This window comes from Pelodiscus sinensis, chromosome 1 (genome assembly GCF_052426305.1).
Source record: "Pelodiscus sinensis isolate ZL-2025 chromosome 1, ASM5242630v1, whole genome shotgun sequence".
Lineage (NCBI taxonomy): Eukaryota > Metazoa > Chordata > Testudines > Trionychidae > Pelodiscus > Pelodiscus sinensis.
Window position 1 is genome coordinate 191297783 of NC_143052.1, and position 22719 is coordinate 191320501.

Sequence of the window (22719 nt, forward strand, 5' to 3'; positions counted from 1 at the left end):
GAAACTCATGTGAGTGAACCAGTCTAAACAGAAGACTTTTGCCAAGTTATTTTCCCATGTGGGTTTCCAGAAGTGAAAAAATATACAGTTTGCTGTACCTTGTATATTATTCAAAACAAAAGGAGAGTTTTAATTTAACAACTGAGTGTGCCATTGTAAGAAACACATGGTAACTTCTCCATAAGGAGTAGCCACTGACTCTCTATTTCTGTTTTAGACTAATGGTATCAAAGTTAAAAACAAAAGTAAGAAGAAGAAAACAAAAGAATCAAGAGTAAGTACTATTTGTATTGTTTATTTCTCTAAATTGATTCACTAAAAATTGGAAATGGAAATATTTAAAAATCTAAATCTTTATTTTCTAAAACAACATGTTGAGAAGTATTCTTCGTGTGAAAAAGAAATCTGTAGATAGAAAATGTAAAGGTACCGTTCATGTTGTAAGTAGCAATTAAGCTAGTATTAGTAATGTGTAGCTACAGAAAGCAAAAGATTGAAAGACAATACACTAAGGCCTCATCTAGACTACATTCCTCTGTTGAAAGAGGAATGTAAATGAGCTCGATCGAAAGGGCAAGTGAACTGTGGATTTAAATATCCTGCACTTCATTTGCATATTCACGTCGGATTGCTGTTTTGAAAAAGGGTTTTTCGAAAGTGAAAGTGCAGTCTAGATGCAGTTCTTTCAGGGAAAAAAAAAACTTTTTTGAAAGAACCCATACTCCTCAATGTGGGTTCTTTTGAAAGGGGGTTTTTTTTTTGTTGTAAGAAAGAACTGCGTCTAGACTGCGCTTTTTTTGAAACAGCAATCAGAAGCAAATATGCAAATGAAGCGCAGGATATTTAAATCTGCACTTCATTTGCACTTTCGATTGGGCTCATTTACATTCCTCTTTCAACAGACGAATGTGGTCTAGATAAGCCCTAATAGTTTCATACAATTCGGGTTCTGGACACATTAGCATTTCCAACAATTCCTTTGCAGTGTACTGATCCGCACATCAGTACATGGTTATGGGGAAGGGGGATAGAGAGAAACCAGTCTCTATGATACTGAATTCCTCTATCTACTGAGATTACTTCAGAGCTGAAATAGACTTTTAGTCCCCAGTTCACACTGGAAATGCAAAGAGATTTGGCACTGGAGCTTTTATCATTCCAACAGCTTCCTGTACAGTAATCAATAAAGGAAAAAGTGATCGGGACTATGAGGAGGATCCACTTTGTGTGAGATGGTGTATATATTTACTTGTGGAATATCTTACCCTTATTCTTCTGATTGTATTTATGGGATATGTTAGCAACTGAAAAAGCAGAAAGTATCTTCCTAAAAGCTTGGAAAAATCTGAGAGTTAATGAAAAGGTGGGGACATATTATAGGATTTAGATAGTCCAAAATGACTTTTTGTTCTGAATGTCCCTTTCCTGCTTCTACAACTAGTTTTGGAGAACAGATGATCATTTAATTCTGGAAGGATTTTTGGGTAAACTTAATCTGAGCCCTCTAATTTTTGCTGTAATTATGGTGATCAGATTTAATAATATTGATTGTTGGGCATCTGAATACAAATCAAATTAAAACAGGATTTGAAATAGCCTGAAGATATTTGAATTTTATATAATGTGGCACAGTTAAAAAAAAATTATATATATATTTAATTTAGCCTATTTTAGTACTTTCTGGTGGAGTTGGTGCAGTCACCCGAGAAGACGACAGTGTATTTCCAGAAGAAAATACTTTGTGAGTATCAACAGGCAATTTTATTTTATTTTATTTTGTGTACAACACCCAAGAGTGTGCTATGTTACACAACAAGGAAAAGATACAGTTCCTGCTTGGAAGGATTAATACCATAAACAGATATGAGACCCAAAAATGTTTTAAGATCAAAGTTGAGTTTGAGAGTACTTATCAGAGTTTAAAGGTTAAAAAAAAAAAAAAGAAAAGATCTTTACCAAAGCTTTGTAGTTAGTCTTAAAAAAAAAATTTCAGTATCTTAAGAGTGTTGCTTCACAGGATCAAGTTATGCTTAGCATTACTATTAAAAATGTTTAAAATTAGTTTTATTGACTCATCTTGTGTCCTATGTATTAGGTCAATTGGAGGAGTCCAGTAAACTAAGATGTGTGGTTTTTGTTTTGTTTTGTTTAAATCATATGATTTTTCTTTCCCACAGAAGTTTTATGAATCCTGGTGAGCCTTTTATAATTCCAGAATATCTTCGTGATCAAGTGGAAGAGTTTGAAGCTCTGTTTGACAATGTTTCAGACAGTAACAATTATCAGAGACTTTTGGATAATAACCCAGACCCAACTTGTGAAAGTTTATATTAGTAGGTGTACATTTCTCTATTCATTTGTTTCAATTTTATTGCAAATTTGGATAAATTTTCAAGCTTTTATGTACATTAATTCTGCATCATCCATTTGAGATTTAATTTATAGTGTTGTTCTTCGAGTGGTTGCTCATGTCCATTCGAATTAGGTGTGCGCACCACGTCTTCCGGAGCGTTTTCCCTAGCGGTACCCGTAGCGCCGGCGTGGCGCCGCCATGGCAGTGCATAAGTACCCCTGCCGGCGCTGCCCCACCTCAGTTCCTTCTTACCGCCCGTGACGGTCATTGGAGCATGTCTCTCTCTTAGATCAGTTAATGGTTCCCGTTTTTCTTAGCATTCTAAATAGTTCAGTTAGTTAGGTAGTTAGTGACTCTTTGTTTTGTCCCTTCTCCCCCTTCGGGGGTGAGGAATGCCAGGGCCGCAAGGCTTTAAGGCGTGCCCTGTCTGCGCAAAGTTCGTGCCCAAAGGAGACCCTCACGACAGTTGTCTGAAGTGCCTTGGTGAGGGCCATCTTACAGACGCCTGTAAGATCTGCAAGTCTTTTAAGCCGTGCACTAAGAGGGAGAGAGTCTCTTGTCTAAAACTCCTCCTCATGGATGCGGCTTTATAGCCAGTACCGGCTGGGCACTCTGCAGTACACAGTGCACTGGCGTCTACGTAAGATGCTCCACCCCGAGGCAGGACCTCGGCATCGAGGGCCCGGCACCGGTCTCACTCTCCAGCACCGAAGAGGTTGAGAGAGTCTCATGGGAGGTCTCCAAGCTGGAAATCCAGGTTGGGCCTGCACCGTGGTGCCGACTCACTGGTGCACACATCCTCATCCTTTACGGTGCGGCGTAAGTGAGTGGGACGTCCGTCCAGTCCAGGGCAATTACCCTCGCACCGCCCTTCCACGCCGGACACCTTTGAGGTGGTGCAGGACCTCATTAGCCTTACTACCTCCTCTCCGTCATCGGTTGACGTGGAAGGGTCGAGGTCACCTACGCTGGAGGCCGTGTTGACTCTGGCTTCGCCTCCACACTGGCATGATCAGCCGGCTCAGGCCACTTATGCGGCGGGACCATCCCTGGTGGGACCAGTACCGCTTGCCTCCTCACTGGTGCCGGTATCAACGCAGGCCTCCAAACCTCACTCGGCACCCGACTGGGCTCGGCCTTCCTCGGTGCTAGGACCATTTTCTGTCCCCCTCTTGGCCGCCCCGGTGCCGTACCACTCTAGTCTTGTGGCAACGTCTACGGCACCATCATCGTTGACGCCGGCACTGAGCAACTTCCTAGAGGTGCTGTTCCAGTCATCGGCACTGGGACCTTCAGCATCAGTCTCTTCAGCACCGATGCACGTCTTGGCACTGTCACAGGCTCTGGCATCGACCATGTGGAACTTGCCGGTACCCCAATCGATGGTGACGTCGACTTCTTAGGGGTTTGTCTCGCACCCGATACCGGCTTCGACAGCGCCATCGTGCTCTGCGTCGGCACCGCAACCGGCACTAGGACTGGGCCTTCCGGTGCCGCGACTGGCTCAACCCCGGGTACCGAGGCCCAACCCTTCAGCACCAACACTACTCTCGGCACCGAGGCCAGTTCCCCTGGTGCCGCAACAGCCACCTGTTCCCCCCGGTGCCGCAACAACCATCAGCTTTGTCCATAGTGGAGCTGGTCTCCGAATTGACCCGATCTCCTATCACGACCGCCCGGGTCTGCTCAAGGTTACTGGGGCACATGGCGGCGTGTACATATGTGGTACGCCATGCCCAAATGAGGCTCAGGCCTCTGCAGACCTGGTTGGCAAAGGATGGGATTCAACCAATCCAGAGGTCCCTGGGACATGGTTCTCACAGTTCCTCCAGAGGTAATAGCCTCCTTACAATGGTGGACTAAGGAGGCTGTGGTGTGCAGCGGGATCCCCTTCACTGTACTTCCCCCCTCGCTCACTCTGGTCACAGATGCCTCGGACCTGGGTTGGGGAGCGCACCTGGGGTGCCACAGGACCCAGGGTCTTTGGTCCCCTGCAGAGCGGGTTCTGCACATAAATTTCAAGCTTTTATGTACATTAATTCTGCATCATCCATTTGAGATTTAATTTATAGTGTTTTCTGAACAAAGAAATGTTGAGCCAGTAGACAGAAATAAAACATCCTAAAATCTAAATGTACAGTGTAATTGATAATACCTCAGACTTTTGAAGAATAAATTAAAGACCAGTTATATCCATATAAATGCTGAGATAAGGAAACAAGAAATTCTATCGAAGAGAGAAAGCTGGAAGTTGTTTCTGAAATATTGAAATACTGAAATATTGATAGCCTTGGAGACAGAATGTATCTCTTTCGTTAATACATTCCCCTTTAATGTGCTTCAGATTTGACTAAAAGACTTCTAAGTACAAATTGTGGTGGTATGAGGCTTGATATGAACATCAGACTGTTAACTGAACAGAGATGACCAGTTTTATTTTCCCGTGGCTACTAAATAGCTGGCAGTTCGTAACACTTGATTTCTATCAACCCTTGGTTAAGTGTGAACCAACTGACTTAGAAGTAGGGATGCATTTAAAAACGTAACACTGTAATTCCTAACAATCATAGCAGTTAAATGGCTACACAAACTGTGGGCTCTATAGTAAAGCTTAAGTAAACTACGATAGCATATCTGAAGTCGACTTATCACGACATCTAATATAGGGGGTATTAAAATATGTTTAATGAAGTAAACATGTAACCTATTGAAAAATTTCAGTGGGTACACATGGGGGTGGGGTAGCCTGGCTCCCCACAAACACCAACTCCTGCCTGTTGTCCTCACCTGCACTGCTGTCTCATCAGAGAGAAGAGGAGGGGGAGAGGCAGGCGTCTCCCCAGGAGCCAATGTGCACAGGGCGGCTGGCTTCCTGTGTATACTGGGAGCCTGCATGTAACCGTGAAGCTTAAGCAGTGAGCCCAGGCTCATTGGTTAACTATGTACCCGGTTACACTTTCACATTCCCTAGTCTAGTGTGCAGTAAGGTCAGCAGGGCCTGCTGTCCTCTTGACATGGCTATATTTCTCATCCTGGTGGAGAACCAGCATCAGTGGGAAAGTGCTCAGAGATCGATTTATCATGTCTAAGCAAACATGATAAATTGAAAGTTGGTAGATTGATCACTGCAGCATCAATTCTCAGCATAGTGGAGACAAGCCCTTAGTTTCTGTTAACTATCATCCCACTGTTTTCTATAGTAACACTTTCTCTATGCTGTTAGCTTTATTTCCTGTTTATATTTCCAAAGATTTGTCTTAATATCCATATTCTTCAGCTAACTACACAATGTGCAACCTTTTCCTTGCTAATGCTTCAGATAAAGTATATAGCACTAGCTTCTCTTTGGAGAAACAAAGTGTAAATTGTGAGATTCTGTTTTTCAGCTTACTACAAAGTCATAATTTCAATTCTTGGCTCTGGCCATCTCCTTTTTATATTGTCACTGTATTTGGAGACGTTAATATTGAGTCACAGTTGTAGAAGAGGTCTAGAAAGCAAATATTTAGAATTAGCATGCATTGATTAATGTATTTTCTTCTGGAAAAAAATCATTTCAAAAGTTTTTAATACATTATTAATGCTATTTGTCTTTGTAGAAATTATTGTTAAAACAATAATGTAAATATCAAGTATGGCTTTAAAAGAAATGAAAAATGTTTGGATTAATTAATATAATTTTTTTTCAAGCTATTTCTCCCAGATCTTGGAGGAACATGGTCCAATGAAAATTGATGATAAATTGTTAGTTGGAGAATATGAACATTTCCCTGAAGAAGCTTGTAAGATTGTGGAAGATGCAGGTGGTCTGAAACCTTTCCTTCTAGAATCCCTTCGTTTTGTTATGATGGATGATCTTATTGGCTTAATGAAACATGCAGTTCTACTTACGGAAAATACTGATACAGAAGAAGATACTAGAAATGAAGAGGAAAATCATATAGCTTATGAAAATATTAATGAAAATTATCAAAGCAGATTACAATTAAACCCAGCTGCTGAGGAATTCAAACCAGTGTCTTATATGCCGGTTCCTAGTAATACTACAGTAACAAATTCTGAAAATCTAGATTATTCAATCCCAGGACATTCCTCAAATATTTCTTATATCTCCATGTATTCTGTGCCTAGTCGGAGTATCAATACCATAGAAGAATCACTATCTTCTTCAGATGTATTGCTGCACTCCTCTATGTATGATAATCAAGATTTACCTCTGAGTGAGGTTTCCTCATGTTATGAAAGTGAAAGAACATTCCCAATGATTTCTCAAATACTTCCTATACCAGATGTTGCCAGGCAACCTAATTATATATATGCTGATTATGAAGCTCCTCTTGATATTGATAAAGCAACAATATCAGACAGAGAGTACGTATCTGGCAATCATATACCAAATCAAATGCAAGCATACCAGGACCCTCAGTATGTATTGGGGAAGTCGATCTACAGCATTTATGGAGATAATCTTGACCAGAGTATGAGCAGTATTAAGGAAGTTAAATATGATCAGTCTGCTGTTAAGATGGAGCTAGAGAATAAAAGTACTCCTGTAATGAAAAATATTCCACTTACAAAGATGATAGCTATTCAGGTAAGAAATCAAAGGAAGAGAATCTTTTAAGGACTAGAAATTACTAGAAATGCATTAAATCTTGCCTGTTTTTGTTTGATAAATAGAACACTTAATTCTCTAGAGCTGTCAGTCCAGACAGTCACATTTTAGCAGCTTATTCACATTTGTTCCTTTAATGCTTTAAAGGGACATGGAGTTTTTTATGCTTGAAGTTTACAGTAATCTTTTACCAGGAGGAGAATGTTACATAGGTCAGTGTAAAAATTATCTGATAGGTTGCAGAAAGCTCTTCTTTGTTTTTAATTTTGGTGGTTGTTTAAATTGATACATAGTAAATGAAACATTCACTGTATTTTATAAAATACAGTTTGAAACTCTCTAAACCAGGACTGTCTAGTCTGGCAACATCCGTGGTCCGACACAGATGTTTCAGGACCAGAGTCCCAGTGGAGGGCCAGTAACAAGATCCCTGCAGGGCTGGTAGGGCAGCAGGCTGCCCGAAGCAAATTGCTGGCAGGACCACCTAGGGCACGGAAGAAGGTCTGGGAGTCCTGGTGCATGGCTGCCTGATGGGACTGGGAGCTGCAGCAGTGGTGGCTGGGTGGGGCCCAGAGCTTTGGCACACAGCTGCTCGGTGGGCCAGGAGACCTGTTGCATGGCTGCTTGGCAGGGCTGGGAGCTGCAGGAGCAGTGGCTGTCCAATGGGGTTGGGAGCCCCAGCACGCGGCTGCTCAGCAGCATTGGCAAGGCAGTGGGACCAAGCAGTAGGTGGGGAGCTGGCTGGTGGGCTAAGCCAGGGCTAAGGAGTCAATTGTGGGAGGGCCAGAAATGATCTCCCCTGGTCCAGCAAAATCCCTCATCCAAGACCAGTTAGGTCCTTAGGATGCCAGACCAGGGAGGTCTAAACTGTAGTCTAAAATACATAGGCATTTAAATTGTCATCTTAAGTTAATGTAAGCTAAATTAAAGATTTCAGAATATGTATTTACCAGTCCATTGTGAGCTAAAACTAAATTTAACTTACTGTTTTGGAATCCAGTCCCACAGATACTAATAAGCACTTAGCACTTAAAGCTGAGTGTTTGCAGGATTAACCCCTTTATGGAACCTAAAAACCACTTCACTAACTCCTTCACAATTACATTGATATCAGTTGGTTATGTTAATGCAAGAAAGGAGATATTTGTATAGGAATGAAAAGTTGTTAGAAAATGTGTTTGCGCCTAGTTTTTGTAAATAAATGAAATAAACGTGTCCCCTCATCTCTTTTCAAACCAAAGGAAAGAAAATTAGACTGTTGTTCTTTGTTTTTCCATTTGGAAGTTTTCAAACTAAGATCTGCACATAATGAAACACAAAGGAAAACAAAATCCCCTCATATTCCTAATAATTATATATCTTTGCTGTGGTGCCATATTTGTATCCTTGCAAGATCAGCAAAAGTACATTTTTAAGACTTGTAGTACCATGAGAAATGGAACTGTGCTATATTTTAATAAATATTGTTTCAATATTAGGAATTTCTTAGGGATTCTGAAAGTTGAAGTTAAAACAGAAAATATTAATGTTGCTGCAAATAAGCATTTGAAAAAATTTCCAATGTGCATTTCTGAAATTACTGCAGGTACTAGACAGCTCACCTGCAAAAATTACTTCATTAATAAAACAGGCACTGGTAGAAATCAGTGTCATATTAACAAAGTACTAGTTAAAAATATAACAATTTTCTGAAGGAGGAGTCTATTATTGCCCTGTCCCTAATGCGGTTAACTTTTCCAGAGCTGGCTGTGCTACAGTTTGTCAAATGCAAATTTATAATTAAACTGAATTTTCAGACATTACACATTATTTATGGTAATAATTAGGGTTGTTAGATGTCATTTTATAATCATGTAACTGCAAAATCTTATCAGTTACACAATTATTCGATTGTCCCCAGCAGCAGCTGCCTCTCTCCACAGGGAGCCCAAGCTCTGCGTGGACAGAGGCTGCTCCATAATCCTCCTCCTCCCCCTGTGCTGCTGTGTCTGATACAAAGGCAGCAGTGTGTGTGTGTGGGGGGGGGGGGGATGGCTCCATGAAGCCAATGCTCATGGGGAGCCGCTTTTAAGCCACCCCCTTCCCTTAGCACCGGCTCCCACTTCCCCCTCCCCTCTGCTGCCTCTTTGGGAGGCAGCAAGGGGTGGGGGGCAGGCAGTTCAGCTCAGCAGAGCTGGCTTTCCATATGTACTAGTTCCCGCCTGCCCCCTTGCCCTTCATGCTGATGCCTCTCTATCAGAGACAGCACTGCAGGGATGGTGGGGCAGGCAGCTTTGCAAGATCTGGTGCTTGTGGGGGCTGAGCTTAAAAGCCAGCTCCCTGTGGGCACCAGCTGTCGCCTCCCTACCCTTGCTGCCCCTGATACAGTGTGTGTGTGTGTGGTTGTTTGGATTACTGATAAGCCCATACTTATCGGTTAATCATTGAAATGACTATACACTAACATCTCTGGTAATAAGTTGGTTTTTTGAACTCTGATAAAGGCATTTTCAAAGCACTGAGTTGGCATAACTCTGTTCTCATCAAAGTTTGTGGTAAAACTTTCCCACCTTCAGTAGGAGCTGGAGGCCAATCATTAATGTTTTTGAAAAACCTACCCTAAGCTTTCATTTAAACTCTGCTTGCGCACTCAAGCTTCTTTTAAGGATTCTGTGGGAAGAGATTGCTCTTTAAACATAATATGAATATCTGTTTGTTGAGTTGGGAGTGGAGAAAGTTCACCCAAAATGTTCTGTATTCACTTATCCATGCAACCATTTTAAGGAACTCATTTAAAATATTGTTATACCTCAAAATGTTTCTTTTAAGTCAGTTAGATGGGACCTACTCATGATCTGAGTGATGTTAATGTGACTTTAAATTATATTCCATCTACACTACAGAACAATTTAGGGACTGGTAGCAAGTGTAGATGGGAGATAACTTTTTTATTTTTATTGAAATAACTAATGGTTGTTTATATTCTAGGTAAATCAGGAATTAACAGCTAGAGAGGCTAATACCATGCCTTTTTATCCATTTGAAACTCAACAAGTAAGTACATGTATTGTTCCTTAGGCAATATTTTGAAAGTCTTCGCTAATTAAATAAGGAAGATTTAAGGGCCCAATGATTAGTGGACAGTGTCATTTAATTTAGCATCTAGCTAGTAAAATCCAAAAAATTGTCACACTGTGAAATTTAAAAATCTATTAATTTAGGAATTTTTTTCTTTGAGGGACGAGTGCTTAAATCACCAAAACTACTTCCAAAATATATTAAAACATTCTTTGTGGATAGATCAAAAGGAGCTTGAGATAAAAAACATCCCCAAAAAGTTTAATAGTGAAAGGATAAATCTGGCTGACTTTGGGTTTTGGTTTTTACTCAGTCCTCTACGGCCTGCCTTTTAGTATGTTATAGTGTAGGATTAATAGAGTTGTCATTTAAAAAAAATGTCAGTTTTAGAGTGCAGGTTCTGTAGCTGTTGCCCAAATGTCAGAGTCAGTTTCAGTGGTGAATTTGGTAATTCTTCTTTTCCAGCAATACTGAAGAAATCCCCTCCATTCTGGGGGGTATATAAAAATATCAAGTTGATAAGAATAGCTAACTCCTTGTAATTTTAAATAGCAGTTTTATATCCACATCAAGGGGGGAGCAGACCTTCAAAATGTTCATGCTAGTTCAGTGCTGAATCAGTATTTGTTTCTTTGGTTGAAATAAAAAAAATCTTGTTAACCTTCTGTCAACAAAATTCTCTAAGATCTTGGACCATCATTCACGTTAATCTCTTTCTGTAAATGGGCTGTGAATTCATGTTATTAACTCTAAGATACTGGACGTTATAACAAAAGCTCTTTCATAACCTAAATTTCAGGGAGATATTTTACGTATGGAAAAAGAGCATCAGGTATTACAAGAGCAACTTAAGGAAGCAAAGGAAAAATATGAACAGTTACAGTGCCGAAGCTCAGAAGAGATGAGTGTTTTAGAAGAGCAGTTAAAAAAAAAAGTTGAAGAAAATGAGGTAAGATTTTTATGCAAACTGCAGAGTCGGGTAACAGATAAAGAGCAACTGGAATGATTTTTAAAACCTTAGCTTTAGACAGCGTATTGATCAATAATGCATTTGAGACATAAGTGGTACTCATCACAACAAAACTTAGCTTCAACAACAGAACGCCTTTTCCACTTGTTCTGAGTGGCTCTGTTTATTTTCAGATAAAAGTGAATCAAACACTGTCTGGAACATAGGGTTGCTAGATGGTTTCAACAAATATATGTGATATGGGAAGTTTATTGCCCGAGGATTCAGATGGGGCAGAATGGAAGGAGGGAGGATCACTCGGGCAGAGTGCACACCTGGTATTCTGCATGGCCATGCTTGGTTCCCTGCTCTAGCCTCCCGTTATAAGAGAGACATTCGTGCTCTGTGTTTCACACTCATCCTTAGGGAGCAACTTCAGACCATTCCTCCACACGGGCTGTGCAGCACCTGGGCGGTGGGATCCTGAGGATGCTCTCACCGACTGGATGAGTGAGGTGACATCAAGTCCCTCGAGATCATCCTGTGGCTCTATGGAGTGTGTTTTGGACGTTCATTCATAGAATGCCCTCTACCCTCCATTTTCCATGTCCGTGGGGTCAGAGGTCTGGAGGCAGGAGCCTTTGGCAGGAGAACAGGGCGAGTTGTAAGTGCCCAAGCGGAAGCTAAGTCACCTGCAACCCGGGTGCAGCATCGCCCCGGACCTGGCCTTGGGCTCCGCTTCTCCCTTCAGCAGGACATGGTGGGAGCCTGGCTCTGGGGAGCAGCTGGTCAGAACCCTGCTGAGCCCTGCACAGACCAAGGCAGATGCGCCTGCTCCTGCTTGGCCTCACCAGCCACCGAGCCTCTACTGCCTGTGAAGTTTGTGTCTGAGCCCAGACCAGCTTCCTCTCGCTGTGTCTCTGGCACAGTAACACACAGCACTGTGCTCCACTCTCAGGCTGTCCATGCGCAGGTAGAAATTGGAACTGTCCTTGGAGGCTGTGAATCATCCCTGGATTGTGGGAGAATAATACTCGCTCTACCCTGGTGTACTTAATTAGAAAATACCAGACATTTATATGTCCGGTATTTTCTCAATATGTTTCCCAGACAAAAAGCTCAAATACAGGACTATACGGTTCAAAACCAGACACTTGGCAATCCTACTGGAACATGGCTTACTAGTTAGTGTGCATTTGCTAGATGGTATATCAATTAAAACCTCAAAACTTGCTCTAGAAGTTGTCATTAAGTAACTACATTTTCTTAAATATTTTCTGCCTTTAGATTTCACAGAAAGAGTTGCAGTGGTTTCACCAAGATTTAGAAACAGAAGTTAAGAAATGGCAACAAGAAAAGAAAGAAAATCAAGAGAAATTAAAAGCAACAAAGAATACGTCCAAAAAACTTGCAGATAGTAATGAGATGTGAGTGTCCATTTTAAAAACTGATGCATGTTGCTTTTCTTTTTCATGATTTTAGAAATGGAAGCAACAATATATGTACGTGAAATATTAGTTGGCTGGAAATAAACTTTAGATACTTTTAGCTATTTGCAAAAACCTATAATGAGATGATACATCCCTAATCTGCTTTGACATCTTTCTGTATTTTCATTCTCCTGTGACTTTCAACCTTGGATGTTTGGGGGGTTTTTAGACACACTTATTGATTAGCCCTTCTTCTGTTTTGCTAGATGGGCTGAGTCACATCTTGAAAGAATCTTATATAACATTCAGATTACAGATTGAAAGCACCTATCTAACAGAAAATACATTTATGAGATTGAGAGAGAAAATTCTAAATTAACTACCTACATATATCAAATACATAGATTTGTCAAGTATATATGTGCAACTAAGCTTATAGAAGACTGTGTGTTGTGGTTGTCAGTAAACATTTTTCAGGATTTGTTATATTTTGCATGTAGGTACTTGAGGAATATTGATGAGAAGGACAAGCAATATGCCATGTATTTGGATACATTTCTGGAGACCAGGTAATTAAAAAAAAAATAATCTTCCATCGCTAATCAATATTCAGGGTTTTTATTGACCCATTTTAATTGATTAGTGTTCTTATCCTAACACTGTTCTCTGTTGTACTTAGATATAATAATGAATATCGGCATGAATTGATAGGTATTTTTCGTATTCTCAAAATAAGGTGCTGCCTAATATAAAATAAAGAAAAAAGTAATTTATAGTAGCATGCTTTGTGGAAAGGTCACCTTCATACTAGTTACTGGGGGACATTATGGTTGTTGCTCTTCTTAGACGCTTGTAAAAGTTTAAAAGTGTATTCTCATAAGTTAGAGTATGCAGCAGCAGGGCTAGAAAGAAGTGCCTTATGCCACAAGAAGAACAGGAAATTTTATTTATAGACCTGATGATCAAGAGATCTTAGACCATAAACCTTTTACTTCAGTTGTTCTAAGCATCAATAATTTGGGGGGAAAGAGTGAAATATTTTTATAACAAGAAGTTGTAGAAGTATGGCTTAATCTGAATTTGGCATAGATTCAATATCAATAGTAGACATAAAGGTAAGTTAGAGGGCAGGTGAAAGCAATGAAAAATATAATGATAAATAAATGTAAACAGCATCTAGAAACAAAAATGCAGGCTATACATATATGATGGAGGAATCTATTCTGGGAACAGTTGAAATGAGTTGGAGGTCATAGTAAATAATCAGCTAAACTTGAGTTCCCAGAATGATGCTGTGGCCAAAAGGACTAATATGATACTTGGATGTCTGAATGGGACTGCTGAGTAGGAGTAGAGGTTATATTACTATTCTGTATTTGGCACTGATGCAACTGCTGCTGGAATACTGCATCCAGTTCTGATGTCCACAATTCAAGAAGAATGCTAAAAAAGTGGAGCGGGCTTAGAAAGAGCTGCGATATTGATTAAAGGATTGTGAAATATGCCCTCTAGCAAAAGACTGAAGGCGCTCAAATAGTTTAACATATCAAAAAGGGTTATGGGTTGACTAGATTACTGTTGATAAATACCTACACGGGGAATAAACATTTTATAATAGAGGACTTGTCAGTTTTGCAGGCAAAAGTATAACAAGATCCAGTGGCAGGAAGTTGAAGCTGGACAGATTCAGACTTTAAAATGAGGTGCTTTTTTCTTTTTCGAGGAGTGTCCCTGTGGGTGCTCCACTGTAGGTGTCTTGGTGCTCCTGCACTTACAACTGGAACTTTTTAGGAGCAGTATCCCCCCCAAGTGCCGATGTGCGTGCGCCACAGCGAGCGTCCCAATGCAAGTGCACTGGTAACCATCCCAGGCTTGGTGGAAACCCAGCAGCGCTAGGTGTTTCTTTACTTGGATAGCATTAGTTGGTTAATTGGTAGATAGTTGTTAGTGTTACGGTTTATCCGCTTGTTGGTGCCTTTCCTTTCCTTTAAAAAAAAATCCCATGTTTTCCCCTATTCTTCTCTAGTTAATTAGTTAATAGTAGAGTAGTGATGCTAGGCTCGCCAGGATTTAAGAGATGCCTGACTAGCAGGATGTCCCTTCCAATATCGGATGAACATGCCCAGTGCATCTAGTGTCTGGGCCAGAAGCATTCTCCAAAAAGCTGCCACCATTGTAAGAAGCTCTTTCCCAGATCCCTTAAAGCCAGGGAGCTGCAGCTTAAGCTCCTGTCCTTGGAGAAGACTGAAAGACCTGCTTTGGAACCGGTCTTTCAGGCCTCCCCCACAGCATACGTCACCTACAGCGGCTTCAGAGCAGCAATCATCAACACTGAGAGATCTTCCAGCTAAGAAAATGGTCAAGAGGAAACATTTGTCTCCCTCAGAAGCCTTCCTCTGCTCCAAAGGCACAGGTACCGAGGTAATCCAGTATAGACAAACCCCCAGGGATGGTGCTGGCCAAAGAAGCATGTCCTGTGGTCTCAGCATTGCTAGCAAAATACACTTACTACCACTTCAAGAAAATGAAAACCTTTATTGAACATCTGCTGGAGGAATACAAAACTTCATTTAAATCCAACTTAGATGAAGAGATCCTCATAGCAAAGACTGCACTGCAGGCTTCACTGGATGTGGCAGACACCGCTTCAAGGTTGCTTGTGGAGTATGTAGTCATGCATAGAGTCTCCTGACTGCACCTCTCTGGATTTCCTAGGGAGGTACAGAACAAAGTTGAGGACTTCTCCTTTGAGGGACAGAAGCTATTTTCTACTACAACAGATGCTTCTTTACATACACTCAGGGATTCACAGCAATGCCCAAGATGTTGGGTATGTATGTCCATCAACCTAAGAAGAAGATATATTACCTCTAAACCCCACAAGGCCGGTCATCTTAGTACTTGACGCAGAGGAGCTACGACCTCAGACACCATCAGAGACAACAAAAACTCAGGCAACCTCAAAAACAACCTGCCATGTCTTAGTCCTCCAACAATAGACAGACCTTTTGAGCATCTGGTTGGGGATTCAATATTGTTTCCACCAGCCAATCAGTACCACTTCATCCTACATCCCTTCCATCATGCCTGGTCCCAAATTGACAGGTGGGCTCTAGAAGTAATCACTGAAGGATACACAATTTCCATCCTTGATTTCCCTCCAATCCCATCCTTCTTCAGGGACTCCACTCATGAGACTCTGCTCCAACAGGAGATACACAAGTTACTCCAGATGGGGGCAGTAGAGTCAGCACCATCACATCAGGGGGGAAAGGGCTTTTACTCCAGATACTTTTTCAATCCAAAAAGTAAAAGTCCAAAACCCATCTTGGACTTATGTAGGCTAAACAGGTACCTAAAAAGCCAATGCTTTACCATGGTAACATTAGCATGGATAATTCCATTTTGGGAAAAAGGAAACTAGATATCATCCCTCAACCTACAGAATGCATACTTCCACATAGCAATTCAGCTCTCACACAGAAAATTCTTCAGGTTTGCTCTAAATGACCAGCACTATCAGTATCAAGTCCCACCCTTCGGTCTATCTTAAGTGCCCAGAGTTTTAAAAAAAAAATCCTAGCAGTGGCAGTAGCTCATCTCAGAAAAATCAGGGATAATAATCTTCCCTTATCTAGACGACTACCTGGTAGTGGCTCTTATGGAGCAAAATGCCCTACAGTCCACTGCAAAGACAATTCAAATATTCAAGGTACTGGGCTTACAGACGAATATCCAAAAGTCGCACCTTACTCCATTCCAGGAGTTGGAATTCATAGGTGTAATATTGGATTGTGTGCAATAACTGGTCAAATCTAGTTTCATGCAGGCATTCAGGCCATCTTCTGTCAATCTTATGGTGGGGGCTGGTGACGTGGGGGTGCAGGAGTCTGGGTTGCAATATATGAGGGGCAACAGGGCAGGAGATTGGGGTGAATGACAGACTCAGGGCACAAGATTGGGGTGTGTGGGGATGTGCAGGAGTGTCATGGCTGGAGTCTGGGAATGTGATGGTATGAGGGGCTCAGAGCAGGGGGTTCAGGTTAGGGTTGCCAGATGGTTGGTCGAGCAAAAAAAAAAAAAAAAAAAGAACGCGGGATAAGTGGGACTCCCAGCTGGGAGGTGGGTCGCGAACACCGCCGAGAGCCTGTGATTGCACAGAAGCCTGGCAGAGGCGGGAGGAGTGGCTGGAGCTCCTAGCCACTCCTCCCGCCCCCGCCAGGCTTCTGTGCAATCACAGGCTCTTGGCCGTGGTTGCGGCCCTGCCTCACAACTGTGAGGCAGGGCCGCAACCATGTCAGGCTTCTGTCCAGTGCTCAGCTGGAAAAATCAGAGAATACCAAACACTGCGCGTGTCTGGTGTTGTCAGATTTTTTTTTTCTTTAATACCAGGCAGAGAACTCAAATACTGGACTGTCCGGTAGGATACTGGATACCTGGCAACCCTAGTTCAGGTGTATAATAGGCTCAGGATTGGAGTGTGTGGTGGGGAGTACAGGAATGTTATGAGGCTGCAGCCATATGGGGGCTGGGCCTAAACTGGGGGCTTGTTGGCCAGGCTTCATTTTTAAATAAAGTAAAATATTATGTCTAACGCAAAAGATTTCAACCTTGTCTTTATGGCAGGGGTGGGAAAGCTTTTTTTGAGGTGGGGGCCACTGATTCACAGAAAAATCAGTTGGGGACCACACAAGTGAGACGCAAAAAGAAAAAAGAAACCTTAAAAAAAAAAAAAGCCCACCCTCGCTGATGGTGACCCCAACTGAAACACCTCACTCCACTGGTGTCTGGTCAGTGAGCTGGGGGGGATGTTCGGCGGGGGATATTTTGATTAGGGGGCTTGGGGCGGAGGGGATCATGTCCTGAGGGCAGAGGGGATATTGACCAAAGGACTGGGGGTAGGAGGTGTATGGCTTTGGGGGCAGGAGGGATTTTGGCCTGGGGGCAAGGAGTGTGTCAGGGGGGTGGGGTCTGGGCATGAGGTGGTTGGGGGGCACTTGTTTTTGCACTCCCATTCCTTAAAAGGCTCTGGGAAGGGTTGGCAGGTAAGGTTTTCAAGGAGTGTGTCCTGAGGGAACAAATTAGCTTTCTCCCCCTCCCCTCCCTGCAAGAAGCTACGCAGGTGTTTGAGTCTTGCTGGACCCATAAGGCTGCAGCTCCAGCGCTGGCTCCCTGCTGGAAGGGCCTGAGCTGGAGTTCCAGAAGAGACATATTTGGCTCCCTAGAGCCCCTGCATTAATCTTACTGTATGCTTACCCAGTAACTGGTTAACTGGAGGGCTGGGCTGGGGGAGCAGTTCCCTGCCCACAGCATGCCGCAACTTGACCCTGGCTGACCAGAGCAGTCTACTGCCCATGGCGCAGTGGGAACCTGACCAGCCATAGCAGCCCTCCCTCCTGTGGTGGAGTGGGACTCAGGCTGGCTGGAGCAATTCCCTACCCTTGGTGAGGAGGGACCCCAGCTGGCTTGAACAGCCTCCCTACCCTCGGAGGGCTGGCAGCACCCCAGCCACATGGTGTGCTGGTTAAACTATTACAATTAACTGGTTAAATGATACAACTTTTTAAGTGGATATTTACAATTTTCTATGTTATCTACATTATATATAGACTAATCAGTGATGCATGTTTTTCTAGAAGAAAAAAAAGTCTGTATAGTTTGGAGTATAATTCAAATATAGATGGCATCCTAGAATTCTTTTTGACATCTTCATTGTATTTTATTTTATTTTACTTTATAGTAATAGATTTGCCAATGAAAAAGTTCAGCTGGAAGAGCTAATAAAAAAGAGCAAAGATAATTGCCAGGAGTGTATTAAAAGAGCTGTTGCTGCAGAGGTAAAGCATGCCACAGTAGAGCCTTGTTCCTTTGCACTTCACTAATCCCAACAGAAAGCTTCATCTGCCCACTTACCAGGACAGATTTAGTAAAGAGATCTGGTGAGATTCAATCTTAATGATAAGATTATTATTACAAAATCACCTACGAAACATTTAATATTGTAAAAAAAAAAATTGGTGCTGCAGGGGAAAAGTTGTTGAGCTCTGACTGGAGGTGCCAGTACTGCATACCAGCAGTACGGTCACAAAAAAACCACTGATTAACACTACTTGCCAAATAAGCAAATTATGTTTTGTGATTAATTGTTCTAGATATTTTTGTTCACTTCATTACTAATTCACGCTGGATCTCTGAGACACTGCAAATTAGCAAGGTTCTATTGTATTTGTTTTGTGTATATATTTTTAGAACTAGTTGGATGTTTGAACCTATGTAATATATGTATATAATACATTAAAAAATTGTCTACTAGTAAAGCATAAATATAATTAAATAATGTCTTATTCACTAGACATGGACGTAGTTTCCTTTAGTGGGAATTTTTCACAAATTATTATTATTATTATTATTATTTAAAAAAGTACTGATTTTGAGTTGGAATATTGGCACATCTATTTCTAATAGAATTAGAGTGCAGATCCCTTTGAAGGCTGGCATCTTATAAATAATATGAGTGCCCATAATAGTTCTTTTAGGTGATTTTCTCTATATTTTGCTATATTCAGAATGCTTTTAACTAAAATTTCTTGAATAAAAAAAGATTGGATCTTTTCCTTTAAAGAAGTTTTGGATTGTTATGTTTGCAAATCATATTTTAAAAAAGATGATCCTTGTTGAGCTAGAAGTCAGTGTACCTGTCTTTAAATAGATGAAATATCTTTTTAATCATAAATATAATGCACAATATCAAGGTTATCTGTTTTCAAAGGATGGGGATGGAAAGTTTCACTATTGATGGAAGTTTTAATGCTCAGTAGGTTGTTTACAGCCACCTGAGAGCCAGTAAGCTTCTTCACACATTTATGCTGTTGCATTTTAACACAGCTGGGAAAATATCACTACAGGGACGCTCTAGAGTAGGGCTACTCAACGCACGGCCCACGGGCCACATGCAGCCTGCGGCTTGTTTGTTTGTGGTCTGCAGGTGGGAGCTAAAACAAAAAAGTAATCTATAATAATGGTTTTCTGTTGATATACGTTTTATTATTTAAATTCCTGGACTGTCATTACTCATTAAAAGTGCTGACATATGGGTGGAAATTTGATAAATATTGCATTTTATTAATATCAGCAGAACTGACTTAAATGGTGCCTGTGTGTTGTGTAGTCTTGCCTTAAACTTTGTCTTCATGCCCCTCCGTCTGAAAGCAGCTATTTGCATATATTTGCATATATATGCAACCACACTTAAGCTGCAGCCCTCAGCATGTGCGGTGAGTATCACTGTGGCCCCAAGGACTTCCAAAGTTGAGTAGCCCTGCTCTAGAGCTAGGCCTTTTCTGAATAGAAATGTATTTCATTGCATTACAAAATCACAGACTGAATTTAGATTAGTAATTAGTTTTACTGCTTGTACTTATGCAAATCCTTGTGCTGCATGTCTTATAAGTCAGTTAATTTAATTTTAGGTGTCAGTACTTGAAAATCGGAAGAACACTGAATTATGCAAGTTATGCAGCATAGCTGCAAATGCAGAAACAAATCTTAAAGTCCTAAAGTTAATGAGCAGGTATGCCCTTTAGTAAGTCATTAGAATTTGTTTCTCTGTTTTAAACTGTTATATTTCTATTTGTAATTGTTACACAATGTCACTATTTTATCTTGAATGGCATTTTAATCTAGATTCAGTTTACATATGTGAAAATTCATTAATTTTATGTGATCTTTTTACCCTCCTGTTTTCTTTTTTGTGATTGTTTTATTTCCTCTCCCTAATTTAGACTTTTTATTTGTTTAATGAAACTGTACATTTCCACTGGAGATCAGACATTCATGTTCCCAGATGTATTTCTGACTTCAAATAAGTACCATCATAGGTGTTTTCTAGATAGCTAAATACACCTTTAAAAATGTACTAACACCATATTAAAGCTTTGTCTAAAGAATGTGTTTTTGATGCTTTCTACAAGATTTTATAGGACTGAAAAATTAAGTTCTAAAAGTTTAGGAAAGCATAGTGGCATTTATTAACTTTTTGAATTACATCAGTTATAAAGAATCTTCTCTTGGTTAAAAAGTCTCAGAGGGAAGCTGTGTTAGTCTGTAACTTTAAAAACAACTAGTAGTCCTATGGCTTCTGCAAGACTAACAAAAATATATAGGATCTTCAAGCTTTTGTTGGTAAAACCCACTTCATCAGATGGAGAGGCAGTAACAGAAACTACGATGTGTGGTACTTGTCAATTGTAGGAACCGTGTTAATGAGGATAATTAAGTAGGCTGGATGTGTTCCATGGGTAGCTTTTGATGGGAAAATGCTGATGTTAAAGGCATGGAAAATTGGCTATACAATGCTCCAATCAGTTTGTCTTTATTCAAGCCCTGGGTAAGTGTGTCAAACTTGTAGATAAATTCCAGTTCTGCAGTCTCTTTAATTGGGCTGTGCAGTTGTATGAGCCCCAATATTGTGGCTCAAGAGGTTAGGTCCTGTGATGATGTTGCTTGTATAGATATGTGGACACAGTTGGCAACACGATTTGTTGCAGGGGTAGGTTCCTGGGTGAATGTATCTGAGGTGTGAAGTGTGGCTGCTGGAAATAATTTGCTTCAGGTTGAGGGGTTATCTAGAGGTGAGAGTTGGCCTGTCTCCCAAGGCTTATGAAAATGAGGGATAGTTTTTCAGGATAGGTTGTAGATTGTCAATGATTCTTTGAGGAGCATAAGCTGGGGACTGTAGGTAACCAGTGATGTTTTATTATTTTCCTTGTTGGGCCTGTATTGAAGTAGTTGACTTCTGGGTACTTGTCTGGTTCTGTCAGTCTGTTTCCTCACTCCCTGGGTGGGTATTTAAGTAGTCAACCTTCTCTTAGTTGTTAACATTCAATCCCTGTGAGTCCCATATGTGGAAAAATTCACAGTGAAAGACTTGCTGGCTCTCTCCCTTTTTTGGTTTAGCCATGATGGTTCATGCAGCTGAGAACTGTCCATATTTTCCTGCCTGATAGTATGAGGAAGTGAAGAAGGACTAGAAGGGGGGAGAGAGAGAAAGAGAGAGAGAGATCCTCCCTGCAGAGCATCTGACATAGGTCTTTGTGGTACTCTGTTGCTTACTTTTTTACTTTCCAAAGGTGGTCAGTTTCTAAGAGTTAAATTAGTGAAGAGACACTGATACGCTAATTTGGTAGAAGTCTGTTTGGGTATGTCTATACTACCACCCTAGTTCGAATTTCCCGGGCTTCATTTGCATATTGCCGGGTGCCGCCATTTTAAAATGTCCGCTAGTGTGGACTTTGTGCCCTGCGGCTACATGCGGCACGGACTAGGCAGTTCGGATTAGGCTTCCTATTCTGAACTACCATTACTCCTCATTCCTAATCCGAACTACCTAGTCCATGCCGCGTGTAGCCGCGGGGCACGGAGTCCGCACTAGCGGACATTTAAAAATGGCGGCGCCCGGCTATATGCAAATGAAGCCCGGGAAATTCAAATCCCGGGCTTCATTTGCAACTCCGGTTGCCTACATTACCACCCTAGTTCGAACTAGGGTGGTAGTGTAGACATACCCTTTGATTATCAGCTTCAGTTATGATTTACCTAGATGAGGAAGGAGTGCATTACACTTTGGGGTAGAAGTTTTCTCTTTTGGAAAATCACTTACAAATGCAAGATATAACATTATTTTAACTGAAAGTTTGAAATATTTCAGTGCTCCCACTTCAGTGTTACCTCAGTTGAAGTCACAGATTGATTCTTGGGAAACATTTATTTCAAATATCAAGAAAGAAAAGGAAAAAATAGAGGTAAGTCTCTTTACCAACATATTTCCTTTACTGTAAGATTCCTGCTTAATTATTTCTTCTTACAAAATATATAATTGTGATGTTCCTAATGGGTTAAACAAAACAATATTTATATTTTTGTTTTAAAGGAGTGCAAACTGTTAGTTTGACAATAATTTAACAATTGTAAGGATTTGGATTTATCATTTTAAATGCAGATCTCATAGTTGCTCTTGATGTATTTACTTAAATTAATATCTTGTAAGAGCCCTGATGAAGTATACACACCTGTGTCTGGATAGCACTGTACTGGAATCAGCAGAGCTACGTGTGGGCTGGAATTCTTTCAAATGAAGCCCCACTTAAGTCAAATATGCTACATGTGGGCCTATGCTGGCATCCTTGCTAACTAGAATCTTTAATCTACAGGCCAAATATGTGATTACCTTTTTACTTTAGCTTAGCAAGTCCACATATCTTGTATCTCCTATTGAATTTGTGGTAGGATATAAAAGAGAAATAAGGCCATTTTAAAA

At 41.0% G+C, this 22719-nt stretch overlaps 2 protein-coding genes across 6 annotated transcripts in view; one reads left to right on the plus strand and one right to left on the minus strand.

The window, feature by feature from the left end:
• Positions 1 to 22719, plus strand: part of TTC3 (tetratricopeptide repeat domain 3) — a 149668-nt gene that overhangs the window by 116180 nt on the left and 10769 nt on the right. For all 4 annotated transcript variants that reach the window (XM_075911810.2, XM_075911801.2, XM_075911793.2 and 1 more), the window contains 11 exons: positions 218 to 274; positions 1665 to 1741; positions 2178 to 2333; positions 6044 to 6947; positions 9936 to 10001; positions 10825 to 10974; positions 12262 to 12401; positions 12905 to 12973; positions 18145 to 18241; positions 19874 to 19974; positions 22111 to 22204. In XM_075911810.2, the coding sequence (XP_075767925.2) occupies positions 218 to 274; positions 1665 to 1741; positions 2178 to 2333; positions 6044 to 6947; positions 9936 to 10001; positions 10825 to 10974; positions 12262 to 12401; positions 12905 to 12973; positions 18145 to 18241; positions 19874 to 19974; positions 22111 to 22204 (1911 nt within the window). The remainder of the gene's footprint in view (positions 1 to 217; positions 275 to 1664; positions 1742 to 2177; positions 2334 to 6043; positions 6948 to 9935; positions 10002 to 10824; positions 10975 to 12261; positions 12402 to 12904; positions 12974 to 18144; positions 18242 to 19873; positions 19975 to 22110; positions 22205 to 22719) is intronic.
• Positions 2181 to 22719, minus strand: part of VPS26C (VPS26 endosomal protein sorting factor C) — a 75308-nt gene continuing 54769 nt past the window's right edge. For both annotated transcript variants that reach the window (XM_075911823.2, XM_075911841.2), the window contains exon 8: positions 2181 to 15115. In XM_075911823.2, the coding sequence (XP_075767938.1) occupies positions 14913 to 15115 (203 nt within the window). In that variant the 3' untranslated portion in view covers positions 2181 to 14912. The remainder of the gene's footprint in view (positions 15116 to 22719) is intronic.